Genomic DNA, 25,509 nt, shown 5'->3' on the forward strand with positions numbered 1-25,509 from the left:
CTTAAATCGGCGGTTTGGTCTCTGCATTCGCCTCGTCAACCAAAGCTGAGAGAACAATGGTCCCGAAGAAGGCAAAAAGCAAGCGGGTTTCCGCAGCAATGCGGTACAAGGTTGAAAAGAAAGTTGCGGAGCATCACAGGAAGCAGCGAAGGGAAGCAAAAAAGAATCCCCAACCAAAAAGGCTGAAGAAGGACCCAGGAATTCCCAACTTGTTTCCTTTCAAAGACAAACTTCTACAGCAGGCGGAAGATAGCAAACGCAAAGCTGCAGAAGAGAAAGAGCGTCAGCGCGGGGCCCGAAAATCCTTACAAAACAAGAATCGCGGCCTGACATCCGACCAGCTCGATCTTGCAGCTCTCGCCAAAAACGCTGCCAAACGAGGACAAGAATTCGATTCATCCCAGTCGATCCACAACCAGGACGGATTCTACGCTGGTCACTCCATGGATGCCGCAGCAGCAGGGTTGAAGGATAACTCAAGAAAGGCGTATTACAAGGAGTTCAAGAAGGTTGTGGAGAACGCCGATGTCATTTTGGAGGTGTTGGACGCGAGGGACCCTCTCGGTTGTCGGACGAGACAGATTGAGGAGCTGATTCTGAATGCCGGTGCTAATAAACGTGTCATTCTTATTTTAAACAAAATCGGTAATGTTCTCTTGGAGACCGGCGCTCTATTTGGAATTGCGGCTGATAAATATGCTCTTAGATTTGGTCCCTCGTGAGGTAGTCGAGCAGTGGCTGAAGTATCTCCGCAATGAGTTCCCTACTATTGCTTTCAAAGCGTCGACGCAAGCACAGCGAAGCAACTTGGGACAATCTTCCATATCCACTGACATTGCATCAGAGCGGCTTTTGAGCAGCAGCGAATGTCTTGGTGCGGATAACCTAATGAAGCTGCTGAAAAACTACTGTAGAAACGCCGATATCAAAACATCAATCACCGTCGGGGTCATCGGCTTTCCGAATGTTGGGAAATCGAGTGTTATAAACTCGCTGAAACGCTCGAAGGTTTGCAATGTTGGGGCCACGCCAGGGGTTACCAAAGTTGCGCAAACCATCCAGTTGGACAAAGGAATCAAATTATTGGATTGTCCTGGTATTGTGTTCAGTCAAAGCAGCCGAGAAGGCGACGAAGCTGAAGTTTTGCTGCGAAATTGTGTCAAAGTGGAACTTCTAGAGGATCCCATATCGCCTGGTAAGTTTTCATTCTACCTTACCCGACTTGCGCAGTGGACTGACGTTACCTCGCTATAGTGGAAGTTATCGTTTCGCGCTGCAAGCCAGAGCAGCTGATGCGGATATATAACGTGCCCCTGTTCCCAGATACCCGTGAATTTTTGATTCACATTGCACGACAACGTGGAAAGCTTCGAAAAGTGAGTAAACTGTCTGGGAAGTGACTGATCTCTGGGGCTGTGAGGAGAAAATGCAACTGGATCTGCGGGGTTAGAGCAGAGAATGACTTCATTTTATTTAAGTCTCTGAGCCTACTATAGTCATAGTTGACAACGTGCATATCTCTCGTTTTTGATACTAAACTATGCCTGTTGTAGGGTGGAATACCGGATCTTGAAAATGCCGCTCGATCGATTTTGCAAGACTGGAACTCTGGCCGTATTCCCTTCTACACTGTTCCTCCAACAGCTGGTCTACCAGTTGCCTCTCATGTATCTAGCGCTATTGTGGAATCCTGGAGTCGCGAGTTCGAGCTACCCGAGATCGTCGAAACCGAAGGCAAAGACCTTCTCACTACCGTGAAGAGCAAGTCAGAGATCCCGACAAGTATACTGGCCCTGTCAAACGGAGCTGATGCTATGGTGGACATGGACATGAATGAATTACCTGAAGGGTTCCGGGATGAGGAAGAATCGGATAGCGAGGAGGATGACGATGCGATGGATGAAGACGAAGACGAAGAGGACTCAGATGAGGCACCCGAAGCGGTACCGATGGAAGAGGTTGCATCTGGTTCGGGCCAGCCCGAGATCCGATTCAAGGAGAAGACGCGACGCTCAACAAAATCAAACTCGGAAAAGGCAGAGCCAGCTTTGACCGCGGCGGAGGCGGCGATAAACCCACAGCTCAACCAGTCAAGAAAGAAGCAATTGAAGCAAAAGCGTAAACTGGAAAAGAAGTCGCAAAAGCTATACGGAGCTGATGGTGATAACATGGTTGATGAGGCATACGACTTCTCGGAACACTTTCCCATCGCTCAACTGCCGGGTGCTGGTATGGGATAAGTTTGATTATAAATGCATCTTTGGATCCGTGTTAATGTCTCTTTTCAATATTTTTCTAGATGACAGTGATGATGACCTTTAGGCCACTCGTTTTTATGCTGTATTATTTTTCTTCATTAAATTCTGTACAAAGGTTTAAAATACATGATTATTATTTGTGCGCATTTTATGGCTGCGTATTAGGAGAGTAAAGCCATCCTCGAATGAGACACGGCAGCTCCTTGACCTCTAAACAGTTCTGGGCACATAGGACAGCCAAATAGACATTAATTTAAAGATCATGCAGTCAAGTATTACGACTTTTCAGATCAGAGTTACTTAATAACTCACTTGGTTATTCAAGTTCTGATCCTATAGCATCTTCGATAGGATCCATTAATCAACATAACCAACTTTAACACCATTATATAGAGTTCAGCTGGACTGATGCTTTTTTGATTGTTTATGAAAACTTGTTTCACAAGATACTGAAATAAGGGCACAATGATAATATGCACTTGTAGTGTCAAAAGGAACGTTGCAGTGACCGTAACATTTATGAATGTAGAGCATTGCGCAAATGTAGTCCAAAATGGCACTCAATGGTATAGACTTGACATCTGTTGCACGCAATTTCTTGGGCAGAGTGCAGTTGGCTCAAGGATTTGAAGGGACCGCAGTATGCGAGTTTCCGAGCGAATACACAAGGCAAAATTGTGGGCCACATTCATCATTATAGGGGCTCTCAACATTGCAGTGCACCGTACTTGTCGGGTGTTGTGGTGATACATATAGAACTCTGCTAAAGGTCGGAATTAAATAATACCTGCTTATGGTTTTGTATCGGCTGCTTATCGAGCGGCATCGGAACGAGCCGGTCTCGGAGGGCTAAATCTCCAGCTTCCCAACGAAAGCTCGGCACGGACGGTCCAGTCTTTACAACTCTGATTTGAAGGTGATAGATCAGCGTAAAGGAAGTTCCTTCAGTTCCCCTGAACCTGCCATGATACATTGAAGACAAGAGGCCTTACTAACGCTTTCCATGATGAAGGCGACAAGGATATCATTACTTTTAGATATCGGTATGCCTCATGACGAATGTGAAATTTCGGCATCGATCACATCCAGCTTTCGAATGGTGATCGTAAGATTTTGCAGCGTCTTTCATGAGTAAACGGAACCCAGTCTTGATGGAAGCGATAGTCGCATTCGGTTGAAGCTTGGGGTCCGAATCTGTGTATATTGTCGTCTGCGCTCATTTGAATCTGATCAGTTAAATTCTCACGGGGCATCCAGCTTTTCTCCTTTGTCTCAACCCTATCTTCAACCTGGAACACCTAGGCTATCCACCTTGTATTTCTGACCTTTTGCCCATTGATTGAAAATAATTCTGGACGATCTCGGAAAACGTCGTTTCATATCCCACCGCCTTTTTCATAAGAAGCACTTGATTTCCCTCTAATAGGCCATCCTCAGCCATTTTACTTTGGATTGGAACGGAGGTTAACGGACCATGGAGGCAACTAAGACAATGAGCACATGCCGATTGGTGTGAGTGTCCATACCTATGACAATGAACAAAGCAATAGCTAGCCACATTTACCTGCTGCATGATCTACATCAGTGAACATTGTTCGCAGAACATCCCACGCAAAGCTTAAGCTTTGGGTTTGGTTGATATCGCTGCTGATGTAAAATCGAACAAGCTATGCAAGAGTAAAAATGGGTAAAAAGTTTGGGGCGGCGAAAAAGGTCCTTTCCAGATCAAGGACGTGATTGCCGTGAGTCTCGTCTGCGTGTGCGAGAATGAACTCTGTGAATTCGAGACAGGGCATTATGTGCGAGGTTTGCATATCGTCTTTGATTGATTGTGAAAATGGAATGTAGCGTTTTTGATATGTCAAGCATGGCATAGAAGAGTTAGCTTATATGTTAACTGTAAGCTGGGCTTGAAAGGTGACATGACTATTATAATGCGGACCGTTCAGCTATTTTGAAGAATCTATAAATCTCTACTCCTCATGCCTTCCTATCAGAACATTTTGAATTGAATATCCAGTGCTGGAGCCCAACGTTCCATCACCTATCTGAAGGCGTATATCTAATCACCCACACAGAGAAACACTAGACAATGTAAGCAAAAGTGTCCCAGAAAGTAGGTGGTAATTAGGATGGAAGGTGGTGCTAGTTTAGTTATGGTGGCAACGGTCAGGAGCTAGGTTCGCTGAGTTTCCGATTACCAGCTTGCTTGGCATAAATGAAGTAGTATGCCTATAAAAACGTGTTTGAGATCCAGGATATACCGACATGGAGCCGTCTGATATATACCTGGACAATTGGTAAAAGTCGTCTCACGTTTGACTGTCCATTAGCTTCCTTCTCTTGTTCACTTTTCCATTCTTGTTCATCCTCATCGATTCTAGCCTTCATTTCCTCAAACTCTATCCCCTTGTCCCGAGAATATCCCTCAGGCACAGCCACCACAAAATCCTTGAGCCGCATCTCCGAGCCTTCAAAATACCTGGAAAGATCTTCACTAACCAAAAGGCCAAGAGGTACGTATTTTGTTTGAATGCCACATGGCTGTTCGTTTTCTGAAGATGGGTCTGTTTTGGGTGGTAGGAAGATTCTGGCATCTTTGACACCAATGATAAAGTACCCGCCATCTGTCAAGCGTGCAGCTGCATCGCGGGCGCAGTCTATCACGAATTTGCGGTACTCATTGATCCAAGCATGCGGTAGGATAGCGGTGGATGGTGCGTTGATATGGGGAACAAAGATAATTACCGGAGAGGAAGGCGGATGCATTGTTGGGCACCCTTCATGTTGAATCGTCTGAACAGGAGGCATTGCAAGTAGGGTTTCAAGATGTTTCGCATCATCTTCCCCTTCTGGGCTCAGTTCAGAGATGAGACCCTGCATTCATCATGTAAGTGACGGCCCTTGCGCTCGTTGAAATGTGTAAAGTCGCACCATAGATAACAATTCCCTAGTATTCTTACTGAGCTGCTCTCTTCGCCTTCGTTCGTATTCGGTCACTTCTGTGCCTGCTCAGTTGTCCAGTCAATCCATGTGCCTCTGAAAATACATTTGCTCTCGTTGGACACCTACCGTTTTCCTCTTCTTCATCCTCCTCCTCCGGCGGATCTCGTTCAGCACACAGATCATCATATACTGCGGCCCTAATTACCTGCAAAACCGTTACAGCAAACTTGCGGCAAGAGAGACTCCATCCTGCTACAATACCTTGTTGCGAAACTCGCTAATGGATACTTCCTCCCAGTACGCACTATCCGTTCCGAATCGCTCAATCTGCACGAAAGATGACGGGGATTAAAACCCACTACAGGAGTTAATATCGGTGCAGCAAATGGTCAATTACCAATTTTGACATTGCGAGTCTAGCCAAGGAATGTTTTTGCGTCACTCGGAATGTCCACACAGTTCCCATAACGATGCTTGTCCTGTCGATTGGAGCAGCCGGAATCACACGAAGGATTCTGGTTGGGTTGACATGGAAATCTGAACACCGTTGAGTTTCAAGTGCATAATACGAAACAACAGACTTTGAGGATACACAGTACCATGATCATCATCCACCTTCAAGTACGAAAACAAGCCACTATGTTGACGATCGTCCACTTTTCGCAAAATCGCAATAAACTCATGAGTGAACATCAAAAAGTTGTACTGTGTGCACAAGTATGTGCCCAGCGGGGCCATTTGACAGTATCGCTGGCGTTTCACAATCTACAAAATGTTGAACGGCATTGGTCTTGTGTATGTCTTTAAAAGCGACAATATTGCAAACCTACCAGTTCTTCCAATTCAAACCCATCGTTAATGTAAGTACGGATCGTTTGGAACGACACAGGCTGATAAAAGCACTCGCGTCTGTTGTCACCAATACCGAGCGTGCAGCGCCTTGAGGAGACATCACCGTTTGTTAAGCCCAGTTGTAGGTTGCAACGAGCCAACAGCGATGCTTTATTACCGGTTTGGTTTAAGAAGCCTGAGATGTTATATTAGTTTGACCATGCTCTATCAAATGTGAGGATGCTGGCTGCAGCGTAAGATATACCTCCACGTCTCTGCCACAATCTTTTCCATCTCCTTCTGAAAATCCTCCATGTCCGGGAAATGAGACAAATCTCCTTCTATATGTGCACTATGAATATGATGTGCAATATTAGGTGCCAGTGGTGTGTATTGAATCGCATAGTGCCTACCTGTAAGAAACGCTGTAATGGGTAGGCGCCGAATACGTACTTCAGTACCATGCCTCACGAACAAATGGAATCAACATACCAGTCCTTGTATGGCGGGTGAGATCTGAGACATCAAACATCATACTGCCTTGTAAGCATAGAATTGAAGATTTCAAAATCTGAAAGACTTCAAACGCACAGTATGTGGTCGTAGCTCTCATCCTCGAATAATGATCCAATTAATTCTCTGGAATCGGCAAGTACAATGACCGGACGATATGCCGCCGTCAAACCAAGCTCTGGGGGCACTGAGAATGATACGTTACGCTGAGATAAAGCTACCGACGCCTAAACAGGGTAAGGCAATGACAATAGTATCATAAGATTTCCATCAATGAGATCTGTCTACATTCAAAGGTGGAGTTTACCGGGTTGATGTCCACAGAGCAACATCTATCGTAACAGGATGGAATGAGTTCATTGATTTATGAGAGCTCTTGTCTCTTTGTCGTAACCATACCGTCGTTTTAACAGGAAGCATTCGATGGCATCTGTCCCGCGACCAGAAAAGTTGGATAGGACTCGCTCTCCTTCAGACGTATACCGTAGAAGTGACCTATGACACGTTGGTTCTCATTTGGCGGTTTTGAGGACACACTAGTATACTTACATGCGCACAATTTGCGGGAGCCAGGTACCTATCAGAGTTCAGCAAAATATTTGATGTGAAGGGTAAGTGCCATGGTCATTTAACACCAAGACGCGGACGACAACCAACCGTGATAATCTCCTCCCGAGTGAGTCGCCCCTGCAGCAAGAAGAAAATCCTTGTCACGATGGTCCACCATAAAAAGGAAAATGTCAAATACCAACATCGCGGCGCCCGTCCCGGAATATCATAAAAACTAGTGTCAAATCCCATCGTAAAGAGCTGATCGTCCGTCGGGGCATAGGATTGCAATATTCCGAATTCGGACGACTTGTTCACTTCGGCAGCTCCAATCTCGTCCGCTCCACTAGCTTTTCCTACCACCCCCCTCGTGAGATAGTATTCGTGGCTATATGCTTCGATTTCCGTTCTATACACTCGCTCCATAGATGTCGGGTCCAAAACCGGTGCTGGAGAATCGGCTTCTATTCTTACTGGCACAGGTGTTGGGGCGTTAACCGGTGATTGTGATAGGCTCTCAGAAGGCGAAGGGGATGGAATTGCCTCGGGAGTAGCGCACAGCTCTGGGGCTTTGGAGCTGGCGAAGGCTGATGAAGCCATTTGGAAGCAGTCTTCGCACATTGGGATGCCGTTGTAACCTTTTAATTCCCCCTACCGTTAGTAAGCTGCATTCTTAATCGCGAAGTTGGAGCCCACCTTTTCTCCACCGAGAAGATGAATCTATCCAACAATATGCGCAACGTATACCAGATGCCCGCTCGAGTTTCTTTTTTCGTCGTTGTCCGAGGGACTTTCGGGAGGCTGTGACAGTTCAGTAGGTGAAATATTCGACACCATTCACAGCACGAGGCTTTGTACCATTTGCAGCAACCAGTTCTCTAGCCAATTGTTGCTCCATCTCTCTGATTTCTTTTCGTTGGCTCATACCTAACCATGTGAGACGAGATTAATCCCCCGTAACGCTCACAAAAACTTGGAGGAACTCACAGGTAGTTATGAAGCGGTCTTTGCCGTGATCATGTGTCTCGGGAAACCGACCTTCAAAGCATTCTTTGCACAAGTCGAATGTATTGAAATGATTTTGTGCACATTCATCGCAGGTATGCCATTGCTCGTCATTGTCCGATAGCCCAAGGGAGTTTGAGCACACGTCACAATTGTACACATCCTTGTAATTGTCTGGAGAAATCCATCAGCGACAAGTACGGTTGCATTTGCCGGAAAGGTAGCCATACCTGCTTTGTTCACAAGAGATTCGTGGCGCGGACACCAAAAGATCACACCTTCTTCGAATTGCGAGAGCGGCTTTCTGGTACATCCGACATGGTAACTGCGTGTACAGCGAACATCAAAGCATCCTATCTATGGATACCAAAAAGCAGCTTGTTATTATAATGTTTCCGCAATGCAGTATCTGTATACTCGCCGTTGCTCCACGTTCTTTGCATGCCGCGCATTTCTAGTGTACACAACAAACCACGGTCGTAAATAAATGTAGGAATCTTGGAAATGGCCCACATACATACCACTCCACGACCTCTCGCGAGGGCTTTAAGCACGTTATGCCATTTTCCCGAGTCCTTCATAAAGTACACCTCAGGAGAAAACCGCGCACAAGCATCGTGGGCCCAGAAAATCGGCACCCTCCTGTTCTTACCACTGTTTTTCTTTTCGGAAGACGGAAGCGGCATGCGCCGGCCAGATATACGTGTGTTTCGGAACGGATGGGGACCAATGAACGGCCCTACGATATCAGTTCTTTCTGAATGACAGAATGCGCAGCGTGGGACCATGGGAATGGCCGTGACAACGGTCTCAGCATCGATTTGCGACTGATTCGTGCCCATCGCGATATACGATGTGTCGAACTCGTCAAGAACAAAGGTGGAAACCAGCTCGCCATCTTTGAACTTTCTTCTCGTTGGATCGTCGGTATCTAAAAGCGGTTCGACCTGTTCATGTCGCAAAATCTTAGCATCCATGTTTGGCGCTTAAAGATGACATGATATAGTACCGCAAAGGATTGTATGGGATGCGGATGATCCAAAGGAAAATCTTGTTGAAAACATGCTAGGCATAGATCGAACGATTCGTACTCGAATCCTTCCGACGGAACCTCGCAATATGTGCAAAAGTACCTATGATCAATCCCAAGAGTGTTCAGTTATAGTCAACATCCATATAGCAGTTGCTTCCTACCTATATTGCCTGATCCGTTTCTCGCATCGGTTACAAAAAATCTTCCACTTTTGTTCATCTTGAAGCGAGACTACATCAGAAATGACGATGAAGCGTTGGAACGACATTCATGCTTCACCGTCTTCCTCGGAGCTACATTCGCCAGCTGATGAGTTTCCATCTTCAGAAGAATTGTTTTCCCCGCTTGCCGCCTCCACTAGTTTCATCTTGCTCGAATTCATATCAATCCATTCATTCCATGCCTCATCCCAGCCTCGATCCACGCATGAGTCAACCACTTTGAATTCCGGCAGATCCTGCAGCACTCACCATCATACTGGACAAGTACTTGCCATGATCTGGTTTTGATCACCGTTGCCATATACCGCTCCCCGCCAGCACAGCATACTTCAACACGGGCTCCCTTTCCATATAATCGTTTCATGTCATCCGCTGTTGCATCATTAGCAAGTGCCCTTCGACTGATGTAGGCCTCTCTGGCTTCTCGATTGGCTGCCGCGCGGAATATGCCAAAATTGTCCACCGGTGATGTACTGGACGATCTGGGTTGTTGGGCATTGAAGCCTTGTGGACGGGCGGGGGTCGCACTCTCCGTACTTTTCGAGGTGATGGGATTTACGACTGTGACATTGGTGCGACTGTTGGCCTTTTTCCGCTTTGCGTTTTTTTGGTTCGTGTAAGCTTGATATGTAGGCAAGTTAAGTTCATATTGCTGATATGATCCTAGTAAGCGCACCGACCTGCACTTTTTTTGCGCTTTTCTCTGACAGAGCGACCGACTAAAATGACCGCATCGGGACCGATGCCCGCCTCTCCAGTCTGTCCATGTTCATTTTCCTGACTGATCCGTTCACTGCATTGATCTGCTGGCATTTGAGTGGCTAGTCGTATCCGTTGGCTCTCACAATCAATCCATTCATCGTACTGATCTCCCCATCCATCATAATGAACACATACTTTTCCGGACTGAACTGTTACAACGCGGCCAGGCCACCAGGTTTTAGCACCATCGCGTACTTCGACAATGGCATCGATGTGAAATGCTGGGCAATTAGCGGGTAAGGCCAATTTGCGAGAGTTTATGATTGGCGGAAGGATGACGGGTTCCAGAAAATCATCGTCGCGTTCATTTGCGCTGCTGCTTTTGCGACCCTTGATACTCTTTCGCGAAACCTTCTTCTTCTTTTTAACCAGGTCTTGACTGAAAAAAGATGGTAAACAGGATGCAAAGAATTGGCAGCAACTGGTGCAAGGAATTTGAGTATCAAATGGGTCTCGGTCCTCTTGCACCACGCAACAACAACCCGCCGTCCTTTTCTGACCCATTCCCCGCAACATCCGTCGACTGTGATTGTTGGGGTTTTCCTTTGAACGCGGCAGGGTTTGGAAAACTGACATCCGTGCAGACCTATCCATCAGCCATGCCCGGTTATTCCCAGTTTGTCAAACGAGCACCTGTCAAACTTGCCTTGTCGAGGGCGCGTCGTTCCCCAAAATTGAACAGATCCTTGCACTGCAAGTGTTGCTGTTGGCGGGCATGCACAGCACATTGCAGAGTCCAGTTACGCCGGTTACTGGTAGTTTGACCTGTGCAGGTGCCCTTTGAGTTTCGTCATGCGGACGGCCAGCTGTGCCAGTGATCCTACATGAAGGGTACGAAAACGGAGGCCTGCATGCCTACAAACGCTGAGGGCCAGCGGGTAACAGAAGCGTTCGAACGCCTGCAAAGGTGACTGCCCATTCCGACGGCAAACATATCTTCTGGCCATTTCACATATAGATGGGCGGCTTTTGGTAGGCATGGATGAGGCCGAGCTTTCTATACAACCTCTAGAGAAGGCTTGTTCTGAAATCGAGCCTATCCAATACATCTGCAAATTACTACAGTAGAACCTTGGACGACACAAATACAAAATGAGCGGTTGCATGCATATATAGGACGCCAGGAACGACAACACCGAGTCGAGTCGGAACAGGTCTGTCTTAGAGAAGAAACTCTTCTTTGGTGTGTTTCTTTAAACCAACAACGAGAAGGAAATCTATCTCGAAATTGTCAACTACAACCTGCCAACCATAGCATGGTGAAAACTGTGGCTGCTTGTTTTACTAGAGTTGCATTATCCCGCCAGCATATACCCGACTGTTTTCAATCAACACTGCTTGTCATTATCAAATGTCCTGCGATCAAAGATTTCAAGTACATGTAGGAGTTGCTGTCGACACGGCATCTCCCGTGATCAAGCCGTGAGTGCGAATGACAGATTGCCCCCTGTCTCACTTTTCAACATATGATACGACATTCGTCTCTATCCTCTTATGTATTTCGAGTGCTGGGCGTAAGCTGCCTCCCATATGTCAACTGCGCACCTGCAAAAGGATACCAGCAGAGTCCTTAAGAACAGCTAATCCCACAACAAGCACACATGTGGTAGATTATAGTCAGCATGTACTTTTGTCTGTGCAGATAGGGCTTGGCCAATTGACTCAGCAATCTTTCTTTTCTTGTTGTTCGACAAGCCCTTGAGCACTTGGCAAGAACGTAGACGAGTTCTAGTCTATCGACAGACCCACCAAAGAAATACGAACGATCTGAAACGACGTGATGTTTCCCTCTTTCTTGCCAGTGATATTAGTATTAGCGACCCGTCTAGACTCAAAATATCCGTTATGAAAATACATAAACAGCAACTCTACAGAAATATTGAAAATTAATAACATGCGGTGGGGACTTGCCGCAACTCTTTTATTGGACGATTAAGGCTTGTTTTTGGCGCGTATGAAATTAACTTTGCCGTGACTACTAAAGATGGGGGCAAGTTTATTATTACTATTAGTCCCCCTCCACAATTTAAACTTTTTCAGGCAGATAGGCTTTTTGGCTTTTTTGCTTTTGCAGTTTCAGCCAAGGAATAGGGATATAAAGCAAGTGACATTCCCCCCACATCGTCCTGCTCAAAGCTTTTCTTTTGGGAAACTTTAAAAGTTACCGCAAGCAAGCACTGAATTTACCACCAGCAAATCTGTGCAAAAAAATGTTGAGCAGAACATTGGTCCTTGTCGTTTCACCACTGCTTTTGTTGCTGTCTGCCAATGCACATCCAACCGTGCGTCGGACGGAAAACAACAAAGGTTTCAATTGTCTTGCTACGAGTCGCCAAAACAGCCAAGCGAAAAGTACTGGCAGTACCGTAACGTTTGGTGAGGGTTCCAGCGGTCTCGGCCGCCGAGAAGGCAAGATTGAATTTGGATATGGAGCCTTTGACGGACCATCGACATGGCCTGGAGAGTGCCAAACAGGCAAAAACCAGGTATGGCTTTGGTGTTGCTTTGGTTTTTTTTTTTAAAAAAAAAAAGCGCTAACCGCCTAGATGTGGCTTATTTAGTCCCCCATTGATCTGTTGGCTGCGGCTCCCAACCTCCTTCAACCCCCACGACTTGATGTCCGATTCCAAGACGTTTGCACACCTGTAAAGTTTTTCAATAATGGTAATACCGTTGAAGTTGAGATGCCCGAGGGCCAAAAGGAGATGGGATTCGTAGCTGGAAACGGAGAGTTTTTCGAGTTGAAACAGGTGAGCGTCGCCAACAGTTCCGCTTATTGAGCTCTCATTTGTTTTGCTAAACGATTTCCATGCGCAGTTCCACTTTCATACTCCTAGCGAGCACCGGCTCCAGGAGAAACGTAAGTCTTACATGACGTTCATATTTCTTTCCAACCGTGATCCAATCCTCCATATGGCCTACTTTTAGACTTGCCAATTGAGATGCACATGGTTCACCAAAACAAAGCCGGTCGAATCTCTGTTCTCGCCGTCTTCTTCGATTTTGCTGGTCAGAACGGGGAAGGAGCCAACAGTTTCCTGTCTCAGCTTGTTCCTCACGTATGTAGCACTGAGACTTTGTGCAAATAATCAACTCTAACATTCTTGCCTCGCTCACAGCTGCCGAAAATCAAAGCGCGCGATCAGGAAACAACCATACCCGGCATCTCCTTCGCCCCAATCCTCTCACTAATCAAGCAATCTTCCGATTTTGTCTACAACGGCTCCCTCACAACCCCACCGTGCAGCGAAAACGTACTATGGAATGTTGTCCAACAGCCCGTAAAACTCACCCTAGAAGAGTACATGCCCTTGGTGGATATCGTTGGCTTCAATTCTCGTCCGTTAATGCGCAATGACAATGTTGCTCCACCGCCCGCCGGCACGCAAGTAGCGATCCCGAATAAGGTTGAAATTTCGACTCCGATATCGGCTACCGAACAACCAGAATCAACGTCCGCCGTTGTCCCGAGTCAAGCCACACAGACTCAAGTGCCTGCTCCAGCAGTTCTGGCAGGCGGAATAGAGGTAGTTCCCCTTCGTTGAGCGGATGTCGGTGGCAATCCTTTGCGTACGCATTTTTCATTTTGCATGTAAAGACACATTTTTCGAGACCAGTATATACTTGTAGCAAACAAGAGCTTGTATAGAAATTATAATCAGAGTTGGGGGAGAGCAAGGTCTCCCTTTTTATAAAATCAAAAATGCCCCAGACCCTACCATGAAATGACCGGAGCTGAAAATGATTGAGCCCCGGACAAGAGAAATTTAAGGTTAAGCTTGGCATTTCATTTTTACATTAGCACAGTCCCAACTTTTTGATTTAAAGTTAAAGTTAGGAACAGTTTCAATCTACGCGCCACACCCTCAAAATTGGGAACTTTATAGTGTGAAATTGTGAACAAGTATAGGAGCAGAGGTATTCCACCGCCTACGGCCATTTTAACACACAAGAAACTGGCTTCAATTTAGCCAGGCCCCATAGCTGTGACTCCCCCGCAGCCGTTCACACTGGAATCTTTAGCATGCTGGAAGCTGGTTGAACATCAGTATCGGTCAGGAAGGAGGAGATTCACAGTAATATATTGGAGATCGATGACCAACAAAAAGACCACTCGATCCAGTCCCAACCTTGAGATGCATATGGCTTGGCATTTCTACTCAACGGACCAGACCAACAGGAGAGAACAACGCTGACCGAAAACTGTGCTACGCCCTTCCCACAGAAATGTTCAGTGCTCAACCTTCCACCATTAAATTGCCAAGAAAAGCAATATATTGAAATCTATTAAACTCCATTGATCTGCTCCCACAACTTTCGCCCGTAATATCCACTGCCAACAACACCAAGTATCGCCAAGACAGAAGGCACAGGTTTGCGAGTTTTGAGAGCGCGACGACCCATTGCTGCCAGCAAAAGTGCGGATGTGCCTAAAAGGTGTGTACATCAGACTGAAAGGACCTAACAAAAAGGAAAGGAAGAGTGTCCGCAATGTGCATGACGAACCTGTAGCGAGTTCAATACCGTAGTTTTGGTTGTTTTGAATCAAGTAGCTTTCAAATCACTCGTCAATACTAATGACCCCAAAATGTATTTTCACAAGACGGACCAACACACTTACCCAGATAGAGTATACAGTGCCCCAAAGGCCAGGCCTGCAATCAGAGAAGGCCTTGAGCGGGTGCGCTGATATCCAATGTAACCTCCCAAGGCGCCTTAAAGTAAAAACAGCTGCATCGTAAGCAATCATGTACTTGGTTTTCAATATAAACACTGCCGGACTGGCAGGCAAGCCTACGTACACACGCCGCCAAGAGTGTAGGCAGGATGATGCGACATTCTTGTATGGAACGATGAGATTCGCAACAAGATTGAAAACGATGATTCTTGACGGAACACTCGGGAATGACTCACATGCGCGATTATCGCCCATGTTCGCTGTGTTGAATTTCCCAGAGTGCTCAGGTTTTTGCTGCCCAGTTGGCTGCCATGGGCGCTACGGGGAAGCGGGGCTTTGCGTCGTCCAGCGACATCACGATAGATACTTCGAAGCGTAGAAAAACGTCTGGTGGTGACGGTGTTGGTGAAGACGAGGCGGAAAAGTACGTTGGAAGGCAAATGCTGACGCTTATGCATTTTTCACCTAACCTTAAATTCGTCTCAAAACGCTAAAGCAGTACTCCCCTTACCGAGTTGGTTCCCCTTTTTGATTACAGCGAGATCCATCAAGCTCTTCAAATAGTCGATACACCAGACCAACACACAGAAGAAGACCCTACGCCTTCCCAAGAGGTCATTGAACCAACTCAGCGGAATGATGTGGAATACACCAACTACCGAAGTACCATTGTCGGTATTCGGTATTACAAAGTATGGAATCTTGTCTGTCCCCGCGTCAAACAAAAAATCTAATCCTTATATAAAGGGGATGGTTGGGAAGGGGGAAAGCGTCATTTTAGAACGGGAGCCGTTGAATCCATATGATAGGAATGCTATCAAAGTGCTCAATATGCGAAATGATCAGGTGGGACATATACCCAGGGAGCAGGCTGCGGTCTTGGCGCCTTTTATGGATGCCGGTACGATAAGAGTCGAGGGAACAGTTCCCTACGGAGGTGCGCATCATGTCTTCTTTCTCATTGGGCATCGATCTCATAAGGGTAGTTTAGGCGACAATGTGTATAGGATATCACTCGATTTGGAGGTGTACGGACCGCGCGAATCTTACGATCAGGTTATGGCGGCGTTGAAACCATTCATTGGAACATCTTCCAAGGGCCCGTCCTCTTCGTCTGCAAAAGGTCCCCCTCCACAACCGCTGCCCCAACCGCTGCAAGACTTGATGCAGGCCGGGACCAAAGCGGACGTCAATGAGTCCCGTAAAGTCTTGGTGAGTACTAATTCTCCTGGTTGTCTAAGCTCAGAAGATTGACAAACTTACAGGATTCGCTCTGCCAACAAGGCAAAGAGGTCTCCGATCTTCCCCTTCATCCGTCGCCCCCAGCTCTTTGTACGCGGCTGCATCCGCACCAGTTGCAGGCTCTGGCGTGGATGGTACACTCCGAGCATCCTTCGCTTCCGACAGATGAAAGCGATCAGAGGCAGTTCTGGATGAAGAGAAGTGACGAGAAGGTTTGTAAGAAACCGCTCTGGTGACGGTGTTTTCGAGCATTAACAAAAGGGAACATTGCAGGGGGCATACTACCTTAACGTGGCCACCAATTCACCAGTGCGCAATCCGCCCGAACTCTGCCGCGGCGGAATGCTGGCAGATGACGTACGTTGTGTTCAAACCGGTAGATGATTGCCATGAATATTAATCTTGTCTTCCATTAGATGGGTCTAGGTAAAACCCTTACCTCTATTGCATTGATTTTGAGTGATCCAACGGGCGCGCCTCTCATTGCTCCACCTGCGACAACCTCGACGAGGGCGAAATACGGCCATCAAACGCTCATTGTTGCGCCACTATCGGTTCTTTATAACTGGAGAGAGCAGATTGACGTGAGTTGATACTGTTGCACAACTGTACATGGACTGGAGCTCGTCTAAGAGCTGATCTTTCGTGCAGCGTCACGTACCCGATGGCAAACTCCGTTACTTGGTTTATTATGGCGCGGACCGACCGCAAACCGCAGCGACTTTAAAGAAATATGACGTGGTCATTACAACGTATCAAACCCTTGCCATGGAGTTCAACGAAGACTATTCAGAGACTACCAAGGGAAAGACTAAACCTAAGAAAGGGCCGTCCGAAAACGGCCTGTTGTATAGCATAAAATGGCGCCGAGTTATTTTGGATGAGGTTTGTTGTCTATTGCCAGTTTTCTTATCCAATGTATGTGCTCATATTACACTAGGGCCACATCATCCGGAACCGCCGAGCCAAAATATCCAATGCATGCTACGCCCTCACCTCTGAACGACGCTGGGTTCTGACGGGAACACCCATCATAAACACCCTCGACGACATGTTTTCTCTCATCAAATTCTTACACTTTACGCCATTCAACGATCATCAATGGTGGAACCGATGCTTTACCCGTTCGTTACGATTGGGCGATCGGGATGGGCTGACTCGATTGAGAGTTTTGATGCAGAATTTGTGTTTGAGGAGGACAAAGAGAATGAAGATAAATGGAAGGCCTATTGTGGAGCTCCCAGAGTGTAAGGTGTTTATGTTCCGTTGTGAGTTTGGGGAGGAAGAGCGAGAGGTGTATAAAGTTGTTGAGACGGAGAGTCAGAGGCGCGTTGAAGAATATGTCAAGGAGGGAACGATGGTAAGTATGTTTGAGTTGTTTGGTGTATGAAGCGTGAAGCTGCAAAGAACCTAATGATGGACACCAGTCGGCCAATTACGCAAATGTCCTAGTTTTTCTCACACGCCTCCGTCAAATTTGCGTCAACAAGGACCTGTGTCCGAAGCACTTTATAGAGGAGTTGATGTCCAACTCGTTCGCCACTCCCACCCAACTCGATCTAACCGACGAAAACATCAAATACCTCATCAACAAACTCGTTGAAGCGGATCAAAACAATGAGGATTGCTGTGTTTGCTTGGACACACTAAAGGAACCCGTCGTGACGCCTTGCGCACATGTGTTTTGTAAGGCATGTATTTCAGAGGTGAAGAGCACGAATCCGGTTTGTCCCATGTGTCGAGGCGATTTGGAGAATCGAGTGCTTTTACCATTACCACCCCCACCACCACCAGAATCATCTCATCCCGACCCAACACCGACTCCCATTGAACCATCAACCCATCCAACTCGCAATTTACCCTTCAAATCCACTAAAATCCACCACCTCCTTCGTTTCCTAAAAGCTACACCACCCAACGAGAAATCACTCGTGTTTTCCCAATTTACTGGCATGCTTGACTGTGTTGAACCGTTTTTGACGCAAGCGGGGATCCGATATGTTAGGTTTGATGGAACCATGTCCATGAAGCGACGCGAAGATGTTTTGAGGAGGTTTAGCGGCGTTGCCACCAAGCGTCCAACAGCGACACCAAGAAAAGGAAAAAAACGGATGGCGGATGAAGAGATTGTAGAGGACGCTCATGTCATGTTGATTTCCCTCAAATGTGGGGCATTGGGCTTGGTATGCTATAGCATCGTATTCCAGTTTCTGCTTACCAAAACTGATGAATACATTCCAACGCAGAACCTCACACCCGCCAACCACGTATACCTCCTTGACCAACATTGGAACAGTAGTATCCAAACTCAAGCTATCGACCGTGTGTATCGCCTCGGACAAACCAAGCCAGTTTCTGTCGTCCACATTGTTGTGTCTGATACGATTGAGGAAAGGATTTTGAGTATTCAGGCTAGGAAAGAACGGTTGATTTCGGATGCGTTTGCGGGTATTAGACAGGCGGGTAAAGGTGTTGTGGATGAGCGGAGGGAGAGGAGGGCGAGGGTTGAGGAGGATCTTAGGGAGATTTTTGGGATATAGTTATGCATAGCATTTGAGCGAATGAAAAATGAACATTAGAAAGAGACTGGTGCTCAGTAATTACAGCGAGGCCTTCAAAAGCGAGCACAACAATTTGGACATTTTTAACATGGAGAGGAACCACCTTGTCGAGACTGGAATTTGAGACCAGCTCCTTAACTGCTCCGGTAAAGGTGCCATGCAATATACATGAAGAAGATCATGTTCTACTGATCAAAAGCCAACCCTGTCCAGCAAAAGGATGGAAAAAGAGACGCTTTAACTACACAAATGCACCCTGTGAGATTCGAACTCACGCCTCTTTCGAGACTGGAACTTGAGACCAGCTCCTTAGACCGCTCGGACAAAGGTGCTATACAAATTCAGGAGGCAAGTTTCATTATGTCGCGAACAAGCTGAGATAGATGAGTGTGTTGGGCAACCAACTTCACGCACAGAACTGACCTCCTGCGATCTACCGGTTTTCAGTCGAGTACCAGTAGTGTGGAAGTTTCGTGCGTTCTTGTCGGAACGCAATAGTGCGCACAGTAAATGCCATCGGAACCATCTGTTTGCACGAATCCAAGAGAGCTGAGAACCCCCGAACGTTCATCAAAGTGAAATTCCCTGCTCGCAGAGTGGGAGAAGGCCTAAAATATATCCGCGTACTATCGATCGTAGAGGTATAGTACGCTGCTAATACCTGCCACACAGTAGATGCCATGGGAACCATCTTTTATACACGAATTCAAGAAAGTTGAGCCGCCCCCAGAACTTGGATCACAGTGAAATTCCTTGCTCACATAGTTGGAGAAACCTGGAATTCCAAATTGTATGTGTGTATCATTGGAATGTGCGTCAGAGTCCAGCACAGCTGGATAGCACGGGCGAAACTGGACTGCTCAAGGGAGCTTTCCCGACACAGGCTAGTTTCCTGGTTTTCGCACTTCATGGGGGTGCCAGGAGGGGATGGCTCTGGACAATGGTCTGGAGCTGCCTATGTAGAGCGTAGTACTTGTGAAAAGCTAGCTGTGTACTGCAAACGCATACTCTTAGTTCCAACACGTTACCCGAGTTGATACAAAAGATACAGCTGAAAATATAAGACTGGAGAACAGAGAAAACAAGTGAAGAACGAGCAACAAGGAATCATTAAGCCTCTTCCCACCATGTCGGGGCCGACAGCTTTGACCCGTTTCTTTCAGACTTGGGATTGCAAATATTTGCCAGAAACATATAGAGAAAATATTTTCCAATGTATAAAAACGACATCTAGTTCATTCGATTTTGTGTAGCTGACATTCAAATGTAGTCTATTCAATTACACATACGCACTTTCGCCCTCCTATCATTGAGCACAGCCAATTGCCCCGTATATTCCTGCGTTATGCCAGAACAAGCCGTTATCCAACCTATCCAACCACCGGTGGACCGCGGACCAGGAAGGAGAAAGGAAGACGAAATAGTAAAATACAACTGGGGCCTGTATCGAATGAAAATCCAGCTGGTTCGGCGAGCAAATGTGGTGTGGTAGGTACCCGATGGCAGCACGGTGGCTAATGGTGATTTCTGAGGCAGGAAACTCGTTGGAAACGACGAGGCGCCCGCAGTATTTGAGCCCCAGGTTCTTTCGTTGATGACCGACCCATGTTTGTGTGGTGATATTCGTCGACTACCTCCATTCATTGCCCAAAGGGATGTTAGAGAAGCGATTCTCGGGCGGATGAACAAAGGAGGGCGGACCAGCCGGACTTTAGCGGAGAGAATACGTTACTACGAAAAACCGGATGGCGTAACGGCTTGTTCTGGCTTAACGCAGGAATATACGGGGCAATTGGCTGTGCTCAATGATAGGAGGGCGAAAATGCCAGAATGGGACGATGGGGAAGGAGGTGGTGGAAAGAGTTTATAAGCTTGGGGGGATAAAAAAGATAAAAGGTAACCCCAATTGTATTGCTGTGCTCACGTCACTTTAGTCAAAAACCTCTTGACATGTCTGCACACTATCTGCACACGTCAACAGTAATAGCTGTCGGGTACTCCCCATTATAGTGAACGGGACTTATTGGACCAAGTTATGACATGAACTTGCGGAGGTTAAATCATTGATAACTAATAGTAATCATTATTATCTACTACTGAATACACCATTTATTTCGGACTAATATATTATATTAAAGTATTTATTAAGGATTTATATCAAATACTTGTTTAATGTTAATCTATTCTTTAAAAAGTACTTGTTTATTATTAACAAATATTTACGAAATGCGCTCCACAGCTCCACCATTTGCTCCACAGCTCCTCATGCCCGCTTGCTCGTACATGATCCCCCCAAATCTCAATTGGACACGGCCGACACTTGGACCGATTTACTTTAGACTATTTTCACAAATATTGCTGGATATGTGACAGACTACATATACATAAATTAATATCCGATGCATAGAAAATACTCCGCCTGTTTTCTAGTTTATGATATGTTGTAAAGTAGAGGAAAACAGGGTCAATGATGAACTTAGACATTGCAGGTCGTGTTCGATGTTAAATCATTTATCGATGCGTTTAATCATGTGGGATCACGACGGTACGGGGAGTACCCTACTTGTAGTATCGACATTTTGCTCGTTCAAGTTTAGCAGGAAAATTGCAGTGCGTGCGATAACCAGGTTTGATGGGATGGCCAAATGGAATAGTTGAATGATTGCAACCGCAATAGACCACTTCAAACCTGCTGTGATGTTTTAAATAGGGTCGATACGACTGGTAGAGCGCGCGTGTTGAGACGATGGATTGTCGCGATCTTTCTTGTTTTGGTCAACCACCAGCAAAGTGGAAATTTCACGATTTTTTAGCGGCAGTGAAAGACGAGTATGGCCCGGAGACATATTTCAGTAATGACATAGACGTATGGAGGAATCGTTACCTAGACACAATCAACGATTTGGGCACAAGTTATATGAACGAGTTCGCGCGAGCGGACACACCCGAATGCAAAACTAGGTGGAAATGTTTATTACAAGAGTCAAGGAGAGCTGGGAGTGTAAAGGTATGTGCGTAATATCAATCACAGAGGTGCATGATGCTGTAAGAGTCCGGCTACGCTGAATAGCACTGGTGAAAACGGACTGCTCAGTGGAGCTTCCCCGGCAAAGGCTAGTCTCCTGGTTTATTCGCAGTAGCGGGCTCTAGGAGGGGATGGCGTTGGGCAATGGTCTGGAGCTGCCTTTGTAGAGTGTAGTACCCTGTGTGTGAAATGCAAAGGGAACGCTGATATACCTTTCTTGTAGAGAGATGATCTTGATTTGGCAGCGCGCATTTTTAAAACGGAAAAGGATGCGTATGAGCAATCCAAGCTAGTACAACCGGTCATACGATCCATGTATGAGTCTGTGAAGACTCAAAGTGAAGATTACACAAAGACGTTGACGAGGCTCCGGAAGCGGAAAGCCACTGAGTGTCTAGATGCGGAACCCTCACCTTCCCTTGACACTGTTCCACCTCCAATAGTAGACACTCTTGATTTGGATACCGCTGCCAGGCTAGAGGATATTAAGGAACTTGAAGCGACATTGGTAACGCTCGGTAAAGAATCCAAAGAACATGCAATCGTACAACGCATCAAACACCTCCACACCATGCCTGGTAAACATAAACCTGCATATTTCAGTACATTGTACTGGGGAGTGTTAGATACGAGCGATGCGGAGAGCGTTTCACTCCTTTCGGATACGTCCCGCCAACGTATCGAAGACATGTGCAATAATGTCATTAAATCTACTGAAGGCACCCTCTCCGGTTCAGCAACAAGTCTTCTCGAAGCCCTGCCGGTGCAGGAAATGTCGATCCGCTCGCTATCGCAAATCTGTGAGGAATTTGGTCTGAGTGGTTTATTTGCGTCGCTTGGGGTGCAAGATGGAAAGGTGGATGATAACGACGCAAAGTACATTAGCAGAGCCATACAAGAGGCAGCGCATTTCTTGGAAAAATACGCACCCGTATCCGGCCTCAACGAACGTAGCCTTGACGCACATACGATGATCAAGCTCGCGGATGTTCCAGGCGCCTGGTTGCTCTTGTATGGTGAGGTGATGAGCAGGGCTGACCAATACGAAAAACATGGTAGAGGGCATTGTAGGGACAAAAAGGGGAAATTCGTGGATTACCTCTACCGAATAAGTGGTGTGGAGATCGGCTGTGGGGAGAACTCTGGGCCGTTGGAGGAGCACCAGGAGCACGCGTTGGAGAACATCGTCGATCTTGCAAAAACCGCACGAGCTCAGCTAATGAAACTAAACGAAATGGCTAACAACGAAGACATGATCGTGCCGTTTTTTCACGTTGTGAACAGAACAGTACACTTTTATCTCTCCTTCGAGTGGTCTCCGGGTTTATTTGCAATGCATCAGTGGATGGAAGCGGGCCTTCCGATAGGGGACATAGACGTCACCGCTGTTGTGGATCTTGCTTATGCGTTCCTTACCTTTCGCAACATAATGATTCGTACCGCCAAGATGTTAAATGGCCGTCCACGGAGCCTTCTTGGGCAAGTAAACTTGAACCGTACCCGTTCCCTCAACTTGATTCGCGGAGTCGTCACTCCAAAAAAGCGTGCCAGCAACAATGGTTGATAATGTCAAATAGTTTGTCTTGCAAAGATTTTGTGGGTACGGGGATTCATGTAAATTTATGCCCGATCGAGGAGATTACAAGAGTGGGTGGCAGTTGGACAAGGAGTGGGAGGAGAAGCAGAAGCAGGAGAATGATCCAAATCGGTTGTTGATTACGAGTGATGATGAGAAAGACGAGGATGAAGACAAGGATGAAGACTTGCCGCTTGCATGCGTGATATGTTGTTAGGTATAATTGTTCTTTGCGCAATGCGCATCATGGGAAATGTCGAGCACGTAAAGGTCGGAGGAACCATGTTCATGGGCGGTGGATGGAAGTAGTTATACGATCTTCTGCAGTGTCCAATACTAGCAGCATAGGATGACTGGATTGGTAGGGGCATACCATAGGAAATATAAAAGGGCTTACCAGGAGGGTGTCGCGATTCTGTGATAGTCATATTCATGCTGACAGGTTTGGCTCGGCAATGCCTTTATTTTTCTAGCATCGATGATCTCCGACAAGAAATCTTTTCCTTGACATCTACCCCACCTCATGCGCAGATTTTGTTGACTCCAGCTGGAGTTCAGCTAAAGCCTGAGATGGTCTCTGAGATTTTCATGATATGTTGTTACTAGTTTGTGTACTGCACTGCAGATTGTGAATGACATTAAGAACTTGATAGATGCAGCTCCATGCATTCAAGACTTTGAAACACCACTACCGTTCCGAATATTAGCAATGACTTTGTATTCCAGACATTAATGCCCATTGTCTTGTCACAGCATCGGTCAGCACGAGCTAAAATACTCTTGTCCACTTCCCGTGCTGCCCAGATGGGTCACAAAAATGCCATGAGAACTTGATTACACTACGCAACCTGTCAATCAAATATAAATGGATTAATGACGCTTCAAGCGTCTTTTGCCATCATTCAGAGGTATAGACAACAGCAAGGTGTGTAAAAGTCACCGAAACAGCGAATATGCCATAATCAACTTCTCGTTGTCATAGATCAACACCCACAAAGAGTCGGTTTCATGACTCTCATAAAGGGATCATAAGGACACTCCTTGGTAAAGAAGCTGGACCATGAATATGTCATCAACGACGGGGTGATGTGACAGGTTGGTGCGGCCATCGGGGCTTCTTGGATGGGATGTCGTTGTCGATACAGCGGATGCCCCACCTCCAACCGTCACGTTCATTCCAAGACCTATCTCAATATTTACATTTGGGACTTTTGCATCGATGTATTCCTCCACAAGGACAGTTTTCCGCACAAGAAGGGTGCGGAGGGCATGGCTCTGGACAGTGGTCTGCAGCTGCCTTTGTAGAGGGTAGTGCCCTCTGCTGTGAAGCGCAAGCTGTATACTGCAAACACATACTTTCATTTCTAACACGTTACCAGAAATGATACGAAGATACAGCTGAAAATATACAAGACTGGAGAAGAGAGAAAATAAGCGACAGGAGAACGAGAAACGCCGAATATCCAACCACCATGTCGGCGCCGACAGCTTTTGACCAGTTTGTTCCAGACTTGAATAGCAATATTGGCCGGGTACACATATGGAACACATTATCCGATGCATGGAGAATACTACAGACCTCTTAGTGTATTCTTAAAGCATGTAAAACTAGTCATAATATGAGCAGAGGAAAACCAGGTCGGTGATCCGCCCGGGTGATGTCCGAAAGTTCAGGACGCATTTGGTGTCATGTGGGATCATGCTCGTACCTTTTTTCGACGCGCGTGTGTGGGCGCCGGGACGCGATGAGACAACAAGATGCCCGCTAGATGGAAGTTACAAGACGTCCTGGCTGAAGCCAAGAAGGACTTTGGTATTTCGGTTTTCTTTGGTTGTGAATCTAAGATGATACTAATACATCTACCATTATCAATATGCAAGCTTCGTAAACTGTAAGATCCAGTGCCTCGATTGCCTTGAACGACTTGGAGACTTTAAAATCCAATCCAAGCGGAGATTCCCGGAAACGTAAAGGTATGTGTATAATATCAATCTTATAGAGGTGGAGTGTGCTGTAAGAGTCCAGCATCGCTGGATAGCCCGAGTGAAAACGGACTGCTCATAGGAGCTTTCCCGGCAAAGGCTAGTCTCCTGGTATTCGCTTGCGGGTGCCAGGAGGGGATGGCGTTGGGCAATGGTCCGGCGCCGCCTTTGTAGAGCTCGTGCTCTCGTCTGCATCGCACTGCACCGGGTGGGTATTAGTGAAAACGGACTGCTCATAGGAGCTTTCCCGGCAAAGGCTAGTCTCCTGGTATTCGCTTGCGGGTGCCAGGAGGGGATGGCGTTGGGCAATGGTCCGGCGCCGCCTT

The 25,509-nt window shown here is 46.6% G+C and overlaps 7 protein-coding genes and 1 non-coding gene across 8 annotated transcripts; 5 read left to right on the forward strand and 3 right to left on the reverse strand.

The window, feature by feature from the left end:
* The first annotated feature begins 33 nt into the window (after window positions 1–33).
* SPPG_04958 (uncharacterized protein) lies at window positions 34–2,404 on the forward strand. Its single transcript, XM_016753197.1, has 5 exons — window positions 34–645; window positions 707–1,195; window positions 1,255–1,376; window positions 1,554–2,229; window positions 2,300–2,404. Exons 1-5 carry the CDS (start codon window positions 57–59, stop codon window positions 2,320–2,322), a joined length of 1,899 nt encoding a protein of 632 aa, XP_016607609.1. The 5' UTR covers window positions 34–56; the 3' UTR covers window positions 2,323–2,404.
* Window positions 2,405–4,163: 1,759 nt separating this feature from the next.
* Window positions 4,164–11,111, reverse strand: SPPG_04959 (uncharacterized protein). The gene is made up of 31 exons (XM_016753198.1): window positions 10,943–11,111; window positions 10,765–10,883; window positions 10,037–10,704; window positions 9,606–9,977; window positions 9,415–9,549; window positions 9,297–9,354; window positions 9,112–9,235; window positions 8,624–9,049; window positions 8,524–8,556; window positions 8,333–8,459; window positions 8,085–8,276; window positions 7,956–8,024; window positions 7,794–7,898; window positions 7,301–7,735; window positions 7,206–7,235; window positions 7,098–7,125; window positions 6,948–7,043; window positions 6,856–6,880; window positions 6,627–6,775; window positions 6,528–6,551; window positions 6,449–6,460; window positions 6,301–6,387; window positions 6,214–6,231; window positions 6,035–6,143; window positions 5,804–5,969; window positions 5,602–5,741; window positions 5,466–5,531; window positions 5,331–5,409; window positions 5,193–5,266; window positions 4,548–5,135; window positions 4,164–4,490 (listed from the first exon to the last, which is right to left on the reverse strand). Exons 1-31 carry the CDS (start codon window positions 11,096–11,098, stop codon window positions 4,428–4,430), a joined length of 4,773 nt encoding a protein of 1,590 aa, XP_016607610.1. The 5' UTR covers window positions 11,099–11,111; the 3' UTR covers window positions 4,164–4,427.
* Window positions 11,112–12,125: 1,014 nt separating this feature from the next.
* SPPG_04960 (uncharacterized protein) lies at window positions 12,126–13,832 on the forward strand. The gene is made up of 5 exons (XM_016753199.1): window positions 12,126–12,604; window positions 12,680–12,868; window positions 12,936–12,978; window positions 13,047–13,177; window positions 13,238–13,832. The coding sequence occupies exons 1-5, from the start codon at window positions 12,329–12,331 to the stop codon at window positions 13,661–13,663; spliced, it is 1,065 nt and encodes a 354-aa protein (XP_016607611.1). The 5' UTR covers window positions 12,126–12,328; the 3' UTR covers window positions 13,664–13,832.
* Window positions 13,833–14,181: 349 nt separating this feature from the next.
* SPPG_04961 (uncharacterized protein) lies at window positions 14,182–15,021 on the reverse strand. Its single transcript, XM_016753200.1, has 4 exons — window positions 14,921–15,021; window positions 14,740–14,833; window positions 14,625–14,671; window positions 14,182–14,548 (listed from the first exon to the last, which is right to left on the reverse strand). The coding sequence occupies exons 1-4, from the start codon at window positions 14,955–14,957 to the stop codon at window positions 14,406–14,408; spliced, it is 321 nt and encodes a 106-aa protein (XP_016607612.1). The 5' UTR covers window positions 14,958–15,021; the 3' UTR covers window positions 14,182–14,405.
* Window positions 15,022–15,107: 86 nt separating this feature from the next.
* Window positions 15,108–18,676, forward strand: SPPG_04962 (uncharacterized protein; the record flags this gene model as incomplete). The annotated part of the gene is made up of 11 exons (XM_016753201.1): window positions 15,108–15,220; window positions 15,293–15,488; window positions 15,544–15,733; window positions 15,788–16,008; window positions 16,062–16,250; window positions 16,312–16,395; window positions 16,455–16,622; window positions 16,690–16,923; window positions 16,979–17,398; window positions 17,466–18,221; window positions 18,285–18,676. The coding sequence occupies 11 exons, from the start codon at window positions 15,108–15,110 to the stop codon at window positions 18,576–18,578; spliced, it is 2,865 nt and encodes a 954-aa protein (XP_016607613.1). The 3' UTR covers window positions 18,579–18,676.
* Window positions 18,677–18,849: 173 nt separating this feature from the next.
* SPPG_10096 lies at window positions 18,850–18,931 on the reverse strand. The gene has a single exon. It is a non-coding gene; the product is annotated as a tRNA-Leu (tRNA).
* A 1,013-nt stretch (window positions 18,932–19,944) lies between these two features.
* SPPG_04963 (uncharacterized protein) lies at window positions 19,945–20,469 on the forward strand (the record flags this gene model as incomplete). The annotated part of the gene is made up of 2 exons (XM_016753202.1): window positions 19,945–20,087; window positions 20,136–20,469. The coding sequence occupies 2 exons, from the start codon at window positions 19,945–19,947 to the stop codon at window positions 20,467–20,469; spliced, it is 477 nt and encodes a 158-aa protein (XP_016607614.1).
* An 833-nt stretch (window positions 20,470–21,302) lies between these two features.
* Window positions 21,303–23,788, forward strand: SPPG_04964 (uncharacterized protein). Its single transcript, XM_016753203.1, has 2 exons — window positions 21,303–21,606; window positions 21,848–23,788. Exons 1-2 carry the CDS (start codon window positions 21,346–21,348, stop codon window positions 23,186–23,188), a joined length of 1,602 nt encoding a protein of 533 aa, XP_016607615.1. The 5' UTR covers window positions 21,303–21,345; the 3' UTR covers window positions 23,189–23,788.
* Window positions 23,789–25,509: the final 1,721 nt, after the last annotated feature.

The sequence above is a fragment of the Spizellomyces punctatus genome (assembly GCF_000182565.1).
Source record: "Spizellomyces punctatus DAOM BR117 chromosome Unknown supercont1.8, whole genome shotgun sequence".
Classification (NCBI taxonomy): Eukaryota; Fungi; Chytridiomycota; class Chytridiomycetes; order Spizellomycetales; family Spizellomycetaceae; genus Spizellomyces; species Spizellomyces punctatus.